Here is a 15242-nt window from a genome sequence, read left to right as displayed (position 1 = left end):
TATAATAAAGCCAAACTAATTATGGTTCTTATTTATGGATGATTAATTCCATAAAAACAACTAAATTAGCTTCATTAATTGAGCTAAGAATGGAAATTAGAAGAGAGGATGAGATTGAAGACATGTCTAAGCAAATTGCAGCAACCAATGGATTTGGTCATAGCATTGAGTTCATGTCTCAAGCTTATCTTAGGAATAGTAGGTACTCTGAAATCGATATCGAAGATCATACTTCTAACCACACTAAAGACCGCCCTCTTCCCGTTTTTCTCAAGGTAAAATAATTACCTTCATTGATCTTTCGTTCTTCTATTCTCTTTCTCTTGTTTAATACTACTGATATGAGATAAGTATCATGTTGTAACACACTAATATAAAAATAAGTCTAGTAAGACAAAATAACCAGGGCCGGCCTGGAGTAATAATGGGCCCAAGAAATTTATTAAGTGCGTGTTTTATCTAAAGTAAAATGTGAGTATTATTGAGTATTTTTTAAAAAAAATTTCAAAAATATTATTTTTTTAATGCAAAAAAATATACTATATAAAAATTTTAAGCTCTGAATTTGGGTAGCCCCTAATTACAGAGCTAGTCCATTTTACTGTCTAATAATTATGATGTAAATTATTTTTCAAAAGGATTTAAAAGCTACTATCAAAACTCATTCTAACAAATAATGTAATGCATTAAAACATTTTTAATTTATTTATTTCCTTCTCTAATTGCTCTACATTAAGAGTATGCTAAAATATATTTATTATCATTTCTTTCTCTCCCAAATTAATTAACTTTCTTTATTCTTTTACTCTTTTCTTTCTCTCCCAAATATATTGAAAGTATAAAAAAAAAGATTTTTTAGTAATATATTTTGTAAAATATAATGAAAAATGGTTAGGAATACTATAAAAAGATCTCTATTCTATTCTTATGTGATTTTTGTTACAATAATGAAATTGTCACACATCTCTATACTTGAGATCAAGATCGGTCCAAGTATTAAGCAGTTTGGACCATTGCACAAAGTTTTCATTTTTTAAGGTTTAACTTTTTTTATTAAAAAAAAAAAATCTATTTTTTTTATTATATATACATAAATAAAAAATTCATAATTGAAAGTTTGGAAACGTATCTTAAATAAAAAAAACGTTGGTAATAAAGGGCACAATTTAAATTTCATTATTTTTATTTTTTAATTTCATTATTTTTTATAAAAGGCACAATTATAAATTTTTGCACAAAACCCTCAAAATATTTGGGCCGACCCTGTTTGGGATCTTAAAATAATTTATAAGTAATAAGTTTTAACTATACAATCTAAATTTTTGGTTTTTTTTCCTCTTAACATGATTTTTGTAACAAAAATACAGTTTGAAGATGTGAAGTACAAGGTGAGAAACAAACATGCATCATCATCAACAACATCTAATCCAGTAAAATCAGTTGTATCAAAAGTGTCATCACAACTCAACATGGATCAAGATAATTATAAGCACATTTTGAAAGGCATAACAGGAAGTATTGGGCCTGGTGAGATTCTTGCCTTAATGGGCCCATCAGGAAGTGGAAAAACAACCTTATTGAAAGTCATTGGAGGAAGATTACTTGAAAATGTTAAAGGCAAAATAACTTACAATGACATACCCTATAACCCAGCTCTTAAGAGAAGGTATAACAAAAACAAGTTACCATCTTTGAAAATATATGGTATTTTTGCAAAGTTTCATTCTTTTCATTTCGGTTACTTTTTTGAGTAGGATTGGTTTTGTGACACAAGACGATGTGCTGTTTCCGCAACTGACGGTGGAGGAAACTCTGGTTTTCTCGGCGTTTTTGCGGTTACCAAGCAATATGAGCCAACAAGAGAAGTATGGAAGAGTTGAGATGATTATAAAGGAACTAAACCTAGAAAGGTAGGTGGAAGTTGTATTTTTCTAAATGATCAAATTTTTTTGGTATTTTTGAAAAGATTTTTGTTTTGGCTTATTTGATTAGATGTCGTCACACAAGAATAGGTGGAGGGTTTGTGAAAGGAGTGTCTGGTGGAGAAAGGAAGAGAACTAGTATAGGGTATGAAATTCTTGTGGATCCTTCATTGTTGTTGCTCGATGAGCCGACTTCTGGCCTCGATTCCACCTCTGCGAATAGACTCCTCGCCATACTTCGAGGCCTTGCTAAGGTACTTGTGTTCTGCTCAACTGTTTGTAACACAAATATAAGAACTTTATTTATTAAGGAAAATCTTGTTGATATAGGTAGTACCAATTAATCCATTTAAACCCTCTTCAATTATGTAGTCTCATACCTACACAGTCTCGGAATCATTACACATGACATTCCCTAGGCGATATAGAATTGTACAACTCTCGATCTTTCCTCTTCGGATCACAGGGCTCTGACTATCACATTTACAACATAAATTCCTAATATAAAAAATTGTGGCATAAGTACTCAAGCTCCTAATTTCTAGAAATGCTCTACTAATTCATCCCAACATGCCATAATTCTTATTATAAACAACTTTGCATTAATCTTAATATTACAATTTTTTATGGGAGTTAATTTTTCTTTTTTATTTTAAAAATAATTATTTATAAATTGCAGGCAGGAAGAACAATAATTACAACAATTCACCAACCATCAAGTAGAATGTTTCAAATGTTTGATAAACTTTTGCTTATATCAGAAGGCTACCCTGTTTACTATGGAAAAGCTACAGAATCAATGGATTATTTTTCATCCTTAAGATTTGTCCCCGAAATTCCAATGAACCCTGCAGAGTTCTTGCTTGATTTAGCCACCGGTCAAGTCAACGACATCAGTGTCCCATCCGATTTCTCAACTCCCCGAGGCGCACCAGAGTTTGAGAAAGCCGTCATCAAAGTAAGAGCAAAAGAAGAAATCCTTTTTTGGGGGAATTTTCATAAATAATCTTTCTTTTATGTTTTATTTATAATTTTACGGCCTAAAATTTTTAATTACAAAATACTCTTGTAAAGTTTTAAAATTACAAGAATATACTTTGTTCAGCAAAAAGTAAAAAAAAACAATTAAAAAACAACATGAAATCAACCCCACGATAACTATAATACAACTATAAATAAACTATCAAACAACTAAAAAAATAGTTCATTATTTTCACTGAAAATGTATTTTTGTAAATAAAAAAGTTCAAAGAGTGAAAAAATTTCATTGTTGATGTATTTTTATAATTTCTTTTTAAATTTTTTGTCTATTATGTAAATTCTTTTTTTCTATTTTCGAGTTTTTATTTTCTCAAAGAAGTGAATTTTTACATGGTTCAACCTGAAAGAAACTCGCTTTCAAAATTATGTTATTGCTTTTACTATTGTGTTAGTATTTACAACACAAATACAAGACTCAAGTGGAGCCAATGGAGAAGCAAGAGAATCATCAAATCACAAAGGTCTCAGAACAACTCCATGCAGCCATTCAAGTGAAGAAAGATTGGACATTGTCATGGTGGGATCAATTTCAAATTTTGTCTAAGAGAACTTTCAGAGAAAGGTGTAGGGATTACTTTGATAAGTTGAGATTAGTTCAAGCCATTGGAGTTGCTGTTTTGTTAGGTCTTCTTTGGTGGAAGTCAAAGACTGATACCGAAGCACACCTTAGAGATCAGGTAATAAATTCGGGTAAATTTATTACGCTATGTTTGGTAGAAAAGAAAAATAAGAATAATATAAGGACAATATAATAATTTTATAACGAACATTTTTGTTTCTTAGGTTGGTCTAATGTTCTACATTTGCATATTTTGGACATCTTCATCGATTTTCGGTGCAGTTTATGTCTTTCCATTCGAAAAGATCTACTTAGTGAAAGAAAGGAAAGCAGACATGTATAGATTGAGTGTGTACTATGTTTGTAGCACATTGTGTGACATGGTAGCTCATGTTTGTTACCCTACATTCTTCATGATCATACTCTACTTCATGGCGGGTTTCAGAAGAACAGTTCCTTGCTTTTTTCTCACATTATTTGCAATATTATTGGTAGTTGTCACAAGTCAAGTAAGTTTCAAAAATTCTACTATTGATTTTTTCTTCTTCTTTTGAATCGTTCTTTCGAGCAAAAATCATATATATGCCTGAATGTTTGAGCTATCTTTCTCGAGTGTGAATGCTTGTGTTATGTTTGATCGATTTTAGTGTTAATATAAATTTGTTCATGTAATCATTAGGGAGCTGGAGAACTCTTTGGAGCTGCTGTTTTGAGCATTAAAAGAGCTGGAATGTTTGCATCTTTGGTACTAATGTTGTTTCTTCTTACCGGAGGTTACTATGTGCAGGTAATTTTTCGTATCATATTTATAAGAATTACGATATTAATTTATAAGAACATATGTTACTTTATTCATGATAAATCTTAACAAGACATCGAAACCAATAGATATTAAACATATTCGAGTCACAAACACAATATTTATTTTAGAGTATCATAATTCATTACATAAAATATTATATTTTATTATGAGTATTGTTATTAGCTATTAGTAGTGCTTATATCATTGTCCAACACTATTATAAGATAATGTTTTACGAGTAGTTAGCAATTTTTCATAACATTTATTAAAATAAAAATATGTGAGATTTGATATGAATTTACACCAGTAACAATATGAAACCTCACGGCAAGGCTGATTCTAAATTAAGACGGGCTAGGCCCGCACCTAAGGCCCATTTAGCCCAGGAGCCAAAAAAGATATTTTTTCTTTTAATAAAAATACATAGTTTTCTTATTAATTTTAAAATTACCATATTTTTTTAAAATAAGGGCCTAAAAGATGTTTTTTCCAAGACCCACTAAAATTCAAGGTCGGTCCTACCTTATGGTAATGCTTAATACTACTAATGCCTTAAATTTTTTCTCTAAATATGAGATCTTATATTAAACTACACCACTAATCAAATTTTTGATTTAAACATTTATATTACAATGCATAATCTAGGACCTGAACACAGGACCTACAACACACACGCGAAATATGAGATCCGACATTGAATTACACGACCGATCGAATTGATCTTTAGCGAAATTCTCTCTTATCTTTTTTTTTCCTTAATTAGTATAATGGAGTGATGTTTTTTCTTAATTTTTTTTTTTGTTGGTTTGCAGCACATACCAATATTTATGCAGTGGTTAAAGTACTTATCATTCATGTACTATGGATTTAGATTACTCCTAAAAGTACAATACTCAGGTGAACAATTGTATGAATGTGAAAGCAAAAGTGGTTGCAAACCTTTACAAAGCTCTCCTTCATTTGATACTGTGAATCTCAATGGTGGCTTCCAAGAAGTTTGGGTCTTGCTTCTCATGGCTTTGGCTTATCGTTTATGTGCTTACTTCTGTCTTCGTAGGAGAATAAGCCAATGCAATTAATATAATTACATAATTACATTATTATTATTTATTACTTAATTTTATCAAATATTATTATTTAACTATATGATATTGAGAAAATCAACCAATATTCAAACTCTCTACTCAATGATATTTTAATATAATTATCATAAATTCCCTATTAAATTTTGATGAATATTGAATGTTACATTAATCTTAGTACATTTTAATAGAAGTACTATATAACTAAAACCAAGTTCATCATGAATTATGATATAATAAACATATTTCTATAGCTAATTAGTGTTTTAGGTGGGTTTATGTATAATGTGGTACAAATTATGAGAAAATTAAACATGTAATCAAGTTGGATTAGAGTAAACCAAGACAAGTCCTGCCAAAAAAAAGTCAAACTTTTTTCAGTATTTTTGAAAATTTTAAAGGCAATGTCTATGGGGGCTTAGAAGTAGGATCAAGTTTGTTGGTTGCTACATGAGCCAATAATCACAACTCCATGTGCTTTGCTTCATAAATACATAGTTGTCACCAAATACTTTCTCTTTTTCAAAAAAGTATTAAAAATTGACCAAAGCTATGATTTTTTTAATCTAGCCAAGAAAATAGTATTTGATCTAATAAGGAATTTTGTAAAGGTAATCTAAACATTTTTTTTACAAGTGAATTGTTTATATCTTTTTCTTGCAATAGTGAGAACACTTTGTTTTTATTTTAACCCTTAGGGAGAATTTGTAATTTGATGAATTGGATAACTAATTTTCTTATAGAACTTATCATTAACCAATAGCCACAAGTCCATGTGATTTTCTAATTGTCAATGGATAATTTCTTTTTCTCTTTTTCAATAAAGTGTTTAAAAAATGTTACAAGTCCTTGTTTCATACTTAATTAGATATTCTCTTAAAAAGTAGTATTCAAAGTTCAAATAGTTTATATTATATGCGTATAAAATAAAGTAGTCACGCGTAAAATACATTGTTTAAACTCTATTTTCGGCTGGTTAAATTTTTCTAAATTTCTTTAAATTTTACAAAATATTTTAAATAACTATAATATACATGACCATGAAAAAAAATTTAACTAAAGAATTATTTAAATATCCAAATAGATATGAGTAGATCACTATGTGGATACATTATAATTTTCCAATAAAACTTACCTTTGATCTACTAATAAAATTTCCATTTACCATTTTTTTTTTTAAAAAAAAAAGCAATCTTTTCTATTTTGTGAGAAAGAAGAAAAAAAGAAAAAGGTAATTTTGAGCAATTTTTATTGAATGAATGATTGGTACTAAAAGAAAATCCACAAGGGACTCGAAAGTGATTTCCGACACAGTATTCTTCACTTTCGCTTTCACTTTCACTTTCACATGTTCTTAAAAATCCAATCTTTATTCCCAAAAACACAACTGGCTCTGCCTCTCTCTCTCTCTTCCACTCTCATCAGTTCTTCTTTCTCTCTCTTCATTCAGAATATAAACCAATAAAGTCAATCCCTTTTCATCTGGGAAAAAACTCCCACACTCAAAAAAATCCTTCTCTGTATATAAAAAATGGAACTTGTTCCATACTCAGAACCAAATTCATCAAACCCAGCGTGGCAAGACATGTTCAGATCAGCCTCAATTCGAAAACCCTCACCAACACCACCATCACACGCGCCTCCCTCGACGGCGCGTGGTAAAGACTCACCGGAAACAGTCACCGACCCAGATGGCAGAGCCACCCTCTCCGGTGATCCCCAGGTACGACTCGCGCTATACATAGCCATGGCACACGCTGGCTTGGCTTTCACTATCTTCATTCTGTTTGCGGTTTGTAAGCTTCTAGAAGAATATCTCAGACCCATTCAATGGGCTGTACTCTGTTCAATTCCCTTAAGGGGAATTCAACAAACCCTAGAAGCATTTTGGATTGAGCCATTGAATTTGGGGTTGACAGAAACTGTTCTAGCAATTCCAGTAGCTGTTTTTAGGGTTTTTGTAGGTACCCTTGTTGAGGTTAGGGAAGTTGCTGTTCAAATTCTGTTGAGAAAACCCAAATCAGCTCACCCGAAAAGGCGAAGAGGCGCTTTTTCGAAGCTTTTAAGGTGGCTTGTGTCTTTTTGGGTGTTCATTATTGCTTATGAGAGTTTTGGTGGAATTGGGTCATTAGGGATTGTTGGATTGGGTTTTGTGTTTAGTGCTAAAACAGTTGATTCAACAATGTCAACAGTTACTTCTTTTAGAAGTGTTAGTTTTCCTCGTAGTAGAATTAGTGCTTTTTTCACAAGAGGGTTGTTGAGAAAATTGAAAACAATAGTTGGAATTGGTTTGATTATTGGTATGATTTTGGGGTTTTTGTTTGGTGTTACATTTTTCTCTTATAAGATTGGTGTTGAAGGTAAAGATGCTGTTATTTCATTGAAATTACATGTTGAAGAGAGTAATTATGCTGAGAGAATTGGTGTTAAGAAATGGATGGAAGATAATGATTTGCCTGGAATGGTTGATAAGTATAGTACTAAAGCATATGAGACTGTTTCTGAACAGATTGATACTTTAGCAATGCAGTATAATTTAACCGAATTCGTTACTGGGATTAAGCATTTCGTTATTAAACGCCAGACTAATTCATCAGCGCCTTCAACCGCTCTGATGAGTCCTTCCTCGCCTTACACAGAGAAACTTATGAGTTTAAGGACTCGAATTGGTAACCGAGAATGGGGACAGATTTACACGGAAATGGATGCGATAATTCGAGAATTTATCATCACTAGAGAGGATTTGGTAGAAAAGGCAAAAGGGTATGCTGTAAAAGGCGCTGATGTATCTCAACGTGTGCTCGCTAGTAGCACATCGGTTCTAGGAAGCAGCGCGAAATTCATGTTTTCCATAGGAAATTCGATCATATCTGGAGCTGCTGAGGTTTTCAATTTCTTGTCTCAGTCAATGGTGTTCTTTTGGGTTTTGTATTACCTAATCACAACCGAATCAGGTGGTGTGACTGAGCAAGTTATATGTATGCTTCCAATATCGAAATCAGCTAGAGAAAGATGTGTTGAGGTTCTTGATCAAGCTGTTTCGGGTGTACTTCTATCTACAGCTGAGATTGCATTTGTTCAAGGATGTCTTACATGGCTTTTGTTTAGACTAATTAAGATACATTTCTTGTACATGTCAACAGTTCTTGCAATCATTAGCTCTCTGTTACCGATTTTCCCATCTTGGTTTGCAACAATTCCAGCTGCTCTGCAACTCGTGCTCGAAGGTAGATACATCGTGGCGATAGTCTTGTCTATTGTTCACCTTTTCCTTATGGATTATGGTGCATCCGAAATTCAAGAGGACATACCTGGCCATAGTGCTTATCTCACTGGTCTTAGCATCATTGGTGGAATGACATTGTTTCCCTCTGCAATAGAGGTAAAATTCTATCCCTTTTTCGTGTTTTAGTTTCTATGTTTCGCCTTAAACTTGTCTTATCGAAATGAATCACAGGTTGTTATAGTTTTTTAGTCTCGAAATATTGTAAGGTTGGACATGGAAGCCTAGTTTTGATAGTTTTTTGTAGCTCAAAGTGGCAAGTTGCGGTTTGCTCTCGTAGAGTCTAAGATTCGAATCCCCTTTCGGTTTATATAGCAATCGCTTTAGTTTTTCGGTCTTTAAATATTGTAGGGTTAGGCAGCCTAGTTTAGAAAACAATTTAATTCAACCAAACTTATAGTCAAAAACACTCTTTCCCAAAGGCTAGAACACTTTATGATCTCTTTCGGTTGTTCAAATAATTAGGCATGTGATTTGCTTCCACAAGGTTTGAGTTCCGAGTTCTTCCTTACTACCTAAGTAGTAATTGCTATAGTTTTCTAGTTTCCAAATATTACTTCATATCGAAATAACAGTCTAAGTCTCAATAATTCAGAAAGAATTTTTAACGATCTGAAATGTTTAGAATGTACCCGAAAATGCAAAAATCCTAGTACTATTCTTGCCAACTTTTCATAACACATTGTTTGGAAATGCTATTGTATGTCAAATTTTACACACTTTATCATTTCTTTAGATTCTATACTGATTTTATGTGTGTATATATATATATGTTTATAGGGTGCAATAATGGGGCCTCTGATAACCACAGTTGTGATAGCTCTGAAGGATTTATATGCTGAATTTGTTCTTGAAGAACCTAAGAAAAAAGAAAGCTAATAAATATCCATCCAAAAAAAAGTATCAATTTATTATTATTTGTTTGCAGCAATATTTGGATTGCAAGCACATTATTCTTTCCACCTTTTTTATTTTTAATTTATGCTTGAAAAGTGATTCTATTCTTCTCTACTCTACATAAATGAGATGGTATGTGTTTATTAATTAATCAAAATCTTTATATAATGTATAAAAAAAAAAAAAAAGCATATCATTAGCATCTAGAGTTGCTAATAGGGTATCTTTCTTTTTTGTTTCTTGTAATATTTAGATGAGTTATAAGTTATTGTATTATCTTATTTTTGCTTGGGTGGGTTGTTGTAAGAGGAAATTAACTATTAATATTGTACATTCTTGCTACTCATATAAAGATTTGGTTACTTTTTTGTAAGTGTATAAACTTTTGGCCGGTCTTATATTTCATATAGAGAAGTTACTTGTACTCAATTGTTGTGTTTAAACCCTATATGTAATTTACTATTTACTATGTTGATTATTATTGCATATTGATTTAATTATTGTGATTTTTTTTGTATTGATATGAGAATAAAAATGTAGGGACACGATTTTGTCTCGTGATGTATTTTCACGGAATGTATTTCGTAGTACATTAGATGGGTCTCGGGGTACATTAAATGAGTGTCAGGGTACGTTTCTACTTTTTAACCACAATTACCTCTAGATCAATCTCAGCCGTCAGATCAAATAAGTCCCTCATCTGACGGCTGCTGTACATTACGGAATGCATTCTGTGAAAGTACAATCATGGGACAAAATCGTATCCCTAAAAATGTATACCAAAATGATCATTGAAAATTTAAATAATTAGTATTTTTGTCTTCTAGACATTTAATTATGGCTTTTTTATTTTTCATTTTTTGTAATATAATAAAATGGAAAACATAAAAAATAAAAGATAAAAATCAGAGTTAGAATCCTAACTTAAACATGTCAAACTTAGCTTTAGAGGTGTGTGTTAATTTTAAGAGCCCATTTGTCATGATCTAACTTTCATAATTATTATTACCTTATTTTTCAAATTATTGAATATTATCAATGTAATTTATAATTATAAATCATAAATTTTGTGATAAACACAAATATGTTTTTTTTTTTTTTTTTTTGAATAAACTCATATATGAATTATTAGTAAGTTTAGAAAACAAAATACAAATCAAAAGCAACACTTTCCTTCAATATGGCAAAACAAATTAATATGCTTTTAGTTTTATCTTAAACTTTACAATGATCTTACTCATAAGGTATTCCTTTTTATAGTCTTATTTCTCTATATAATAAAATTATTTCTTACCAACTTCAGCCATAAACATTCAAGGAAAATTCATAAAACAATAATTTGTTAGTTTCTTACTTATTCAAGTTAAAATAGCTAAATTTGGAAAACAAACAAATGTTATATAGCAAATAATTTATTTTAGTTTTCAAACAAAATCTTCTTAGTTACAAAAATACGAATACAATTGCACACTGATCAAAATAGCATGTAATAGCAAATGGTTATTATTTTTTTTATATATATATATATAATAATTATTAAATTAAAATATGTGAGACGTATTATTTAACATATTTTTTTAATTTAAATTAATATATTTGTAGGTTACTAAATAAAAATATTATATTATTTCGTAACAGACACCAATGAAATCATTTATTCTCATAAATTATTGGTAAAGTCTATAGAACTCGACAAATCTCTATCTAGTTCGACATTCATAAGAGTTTTTTAATCGATTTTTTTTTTTTTTTATAATTATATACATTCTAATTATTTAGAATTATCTGTAAAAATGTTAAAAAATTCATATAATTTACAACGCTGAAAATAAAATTCAAACATTTTATTACATGGGTGACTTTTTGTTTTATACATGTGGTAAGTAATTGTTTAAATTTTATTTTCGATATTTTAAACTATTTAGATTTTTTTTAAAAAAAATACAAATAATCTTAAATAATTATTATGAAAAAAAAAACGAAGTAAAAGTTTCTCGAAATGTCAAAACAGATACACAAGTAATACATACATATTCTTCCTAAACTATTTAATGATATTGACACTTAATAAGCTATTTGGATATTTAAAATGAAATTTTTTTAGTAATTACATAGTGTAATTATATTCGATTTTCATTAGGATCATGAGAGTATAATTGGAATCCCTTAATTACCTTCAATTATACAAATATAACATAATTACATGATTAGACAAACATATTAAATTATATAATTACCTTCAGTTACACATTAACTTTCCAAACACATCTTAAATGCAAAAAGTGAACTTGGATTATGATTTTAATTGTTTTTTTATTAAATAATTGTTATGAGATAAAAAGTTGATAATGATGTCTTGATTATATATATTCTACTATGCACTTTCTTCATTTTTAGAATAATATCTTTCTTCTTTTGATTAATTGAATTTTTGAGACTCATATAACTCAAATATAATTTTAAAGTTAATTATATACATAAAAGAAAGCATATCATTATTACCACAATTACTCTTTACCTTTAAATTAGAACCATGCAAATCAATCATTTATTTAAATTTTAATTAATTATATGGATTTTGCAACACACACTAGTCTCTTTCTTCTCTTGAGAATACAATAAAGTACATATATTATATTTTTTAATACATTTTAAAATTTTAAAACTATGTTTTCAAGTTTTTTTTCTTCAAAAATACAATTTTACTTTTTATGAACATCAAACTTGAACAATAAAAAAATTCTTCATAAATTTCAATATGCATTAAAACAATATTAATTAAATATTTATCAAAATAGATTATTTTTTAAAGCATTATTATTAAACACCAGTCATATCTCACAAATGATTAATAATTTCTTATAATAATTATGAAATTAAAAATTATGAGATTTAATATTTAATTATATCAATAAATAATTAATTGTATGACACTTTGAGATGATGTTGGATACTAAATTGTGTCTCGACACTTTATCTAAAAAGTTGTTTAGATTAATTTTTATTCAATAAGTAAATGGTACTAATTCAATTTGTGGTAAAGATATGAGAAATTAACACACATTAAGAACTATATTCAAACCCAAATAAGTTGATAAGTAGCTTAAATTAGCAACTAATACCTTTTTCTTTCCTAATAAAAATGTAAAGCAACAACTTTTACCATCCTTAGTGGTGATTATAAAGATAGTCCAAATTGTATCTTCAATCTTACAGAAGCTGATATTTTTTTTTTCTTAAAAGTGAAATTGATAGTTCCTTGAAAAAATTCTGGTTTTTTTGTTATTATAATTAATAAAAATAAATAATATTTGTACCCTAAATATATAAAGATATATCTCATTATTAAGGAAAAAAAAAACAATATAGTACAATAAATTTTCTTAATTTATTTTAAACAAAGTTTCTTTAATATTTTGTTTGTTAATTTCATTAAGATATTTTTTGATAGATTTAATCACATTTATTAAGATATTTTATTATATGAAATTGCACTGTTGCATGATATTTTTATCAGAAAGAAGTTTTTGATAGAATTAAAAAAAATATATTGTAGTTTTACATATACATATAAATGTTTTTTACAAAAATAATTATTTTAACAAGTTTTATTTAATACTAGAAAAAAAAAAGTTTTTATGTATGTCTTTTTGTTTCATTATTAATTTTTAAAATATATTTTATTATTTCTATTTTTTCAGATTATGAAAAATATATAAGAAAATTAATAAATAAATACAAATTTGAAAATATATAATGTAAAAAAAATTAATATGGACTAATGGAGTATTTTAATAAATGGATATAAAATTAAAAATATATATATTTTATGTAAAAAAGAAAAATATATTAATGGGGTGATTTAGTAAAATTTTAAGGTGTTAATATGATGTCGATTATTATTATTTTTATTATTTGAACAATATGATGTCGACTAAATTTTTCATAAAAAGAACAATGAATCTCAAGTTGACATGTTTTAATAAAATTTTAAGATATGATGTCCATTTTTATTTTTATTTATTTATTTTTTTTGTGTGAACAAATTATGATGTCGACTAAATTTTCATGAAAAGAAGAATGAATCTCAAGTTGACACGTTTCAGTTAATAGGTGGGTTAAGATTTTTTTTATTGAAAAAACATGTCGGTTAAGATTAAAAAGGCAGTCAAATTCTAGTCAATAAGATTAATTTATTTACATGTTTTGTTTGTATTATCAATTTTATTTTGTCTTTTTCCATAAATACATAATCAAACTATTTTTATTGTGACTCTTAATTTCCCTTACACGTGGCAAGTGTTATCAGTTAAGATTAATCATCAAATATCTAGATTCTAGTTTCACAATATAATCAAGACACTATGTGTTATTATAGAGTATTGTTATTGAGAAGGATAATATTTAAAGGTAATGTTTTATGATTAGTTAATAATAATAACAATATGAAAAAAGTGTTAGATATTACTTTATCTTTTAGTATTTTTTTATATAATAATATTAGATTAATTATATTTTTTATCTTCTCAACTTTGACATGTACTAGATCATGCTCCCTAGACTTCAATATCTACTAAATCATGTCCATCGAATTTTAACATATACCAACTCGAACCCCCTAAACTTTCATCCATAATAGCTTTTTCTTACTATAATTAGAAAAAAAAAATTATTAAATCCAACAATCCCAATAAATTAAGAGGATACAACCTTAAAAGTTTATGAGACATAATTTAATACATATTAATGTTTATAGGATAAAAATCATAATTAGCTATAAATTTCCACAAAAAATAAATTATTGTAACTTTTTGTTTTTTTTTTATTTTTATATAATGTAATTAAACTAAAATAATTATTTTAATTGTTGAGAAAAAATGAGGGTAAATTGAATCTGTATTTTGTAAAAGTCAATTTTTGTCTGATTAATACGCAATAGTAGTCTAACGTAGAGGTATTATAACTAAACTAGTTACATTTTCTTTTGCATCTATTTTTGTCATAAACTATCTTAAAAAATGATAAAAATTGAGCTAAGATATTATTTTGTACCATTTTAAAAAATATAAAATTTAATTTGTCATTTAACAAAATAAAAAAATCTAATCGGTAACATTTATAAAACATAAGGTTAAAAATAATATATTTTCAAAAAGTAAAATATATCTAATAAATTATTTACCAAAATAAAAAAACAATCACTAAATTTATAAAATCAAATCTAAAATAATATTTATCCATATATATTAATTAGGAAACTTAACTAGTTAGACCAAACTCTACCTATATGTAACTTCAATGTGATGTGATCTCCTTGACACATAAGAAAGAAACCTTTTCTTTTGTCTTTCATTTGAAGAGATAAAACACAATTCATTAAGGTTCTTCTTATCCATTCTCATTCTTAATTTGAACACAATCTTTAATTATTAATTAATTACTTAATTAATTAATGTATTTACATAATTCTCTAGACCTAGCTTGGAATATCCCACAAAGTATGTTACTCAAATTAAATTTATATATAAATATTAAAACATTTGAAATCATATAATAGTGTTCATAATTACAAACTTTTAATTATATTATATAAACTTAATACACACATCATGATCATGCATAGGATAGATAACACTTGGCTCTAATAATGGATATA

The 15242-nt window shown here is 27.9% G+C and overlaps 2 protein-coding genes across 2 annotated transcripts; both read left to right on the top strand.

The window, feature by feature from the left end:
- The first annotated feature begins 37 nt into the window (after positions 1-37).
- LOC115724967 (ABC transporter G family member 26) lies at positions 38-5547 on the top strand. The gene is made up of 9 exons (XM_030654354.2): positions 38-275; positions 1368-1666; positions 1755-1910; positions 1993-2176; positions 2602-2880; positions 3356-3640; positions 3747-4031; positions 4202-4309; positions 5137-5547. The coding sequence occupies exons 1-9, from the start codon at positions 39-41 to the stop codon at positions 5401-5403; spliced, it is 2100 nt and encodes a 699-aa protein (XP_030510214.2). The 5' UTR covers position 38; the 3' UTR covers positions 5404-5547.
- A 1121-nt stretch (positions 5548-6668) lies between these two features.
- On the top strand, positions 6669-9968 carry LOC115725144 (uncharacterized). The gene is made up of 2 exons (XM_030654572.2): positions 6669-8788; positions 9470-9968. The coding sequence occupies exons 1-2, from the start codon at positions 6938-6940 to the stop codon at positions 9566-9568; spliced, it is 1950 nt and encodes a 649-aa protein (XP_030510432.2). The 5' UTR covers positions 6669-6937; the 3' UTR covers positions 9569-9968.
- The last annotated feature ends 5274 nt before the right edge of the window (positions 9969-15242 follow it).

This window comes from Cannabis sativa, chromosome 6, assembly GCF_029168945.1.
Source record: "Cannabis sativa cultivar Pink pepper isolate KNU-18-1 chromosome 6, ASM2916894v1, whole genome shotgun sequence".
Taxonomy (NCBI): Eukaryota; Viridiplantae; Streptophyta; class Magnoliopsida; order Rosales; family Cannabaceae; genus Cannabis; species Cannabis sativa.
Note: the sequence above shows the minus strand (reverse complement) of the source record. Positions and strands in the feature narration are given on the sequence as shown.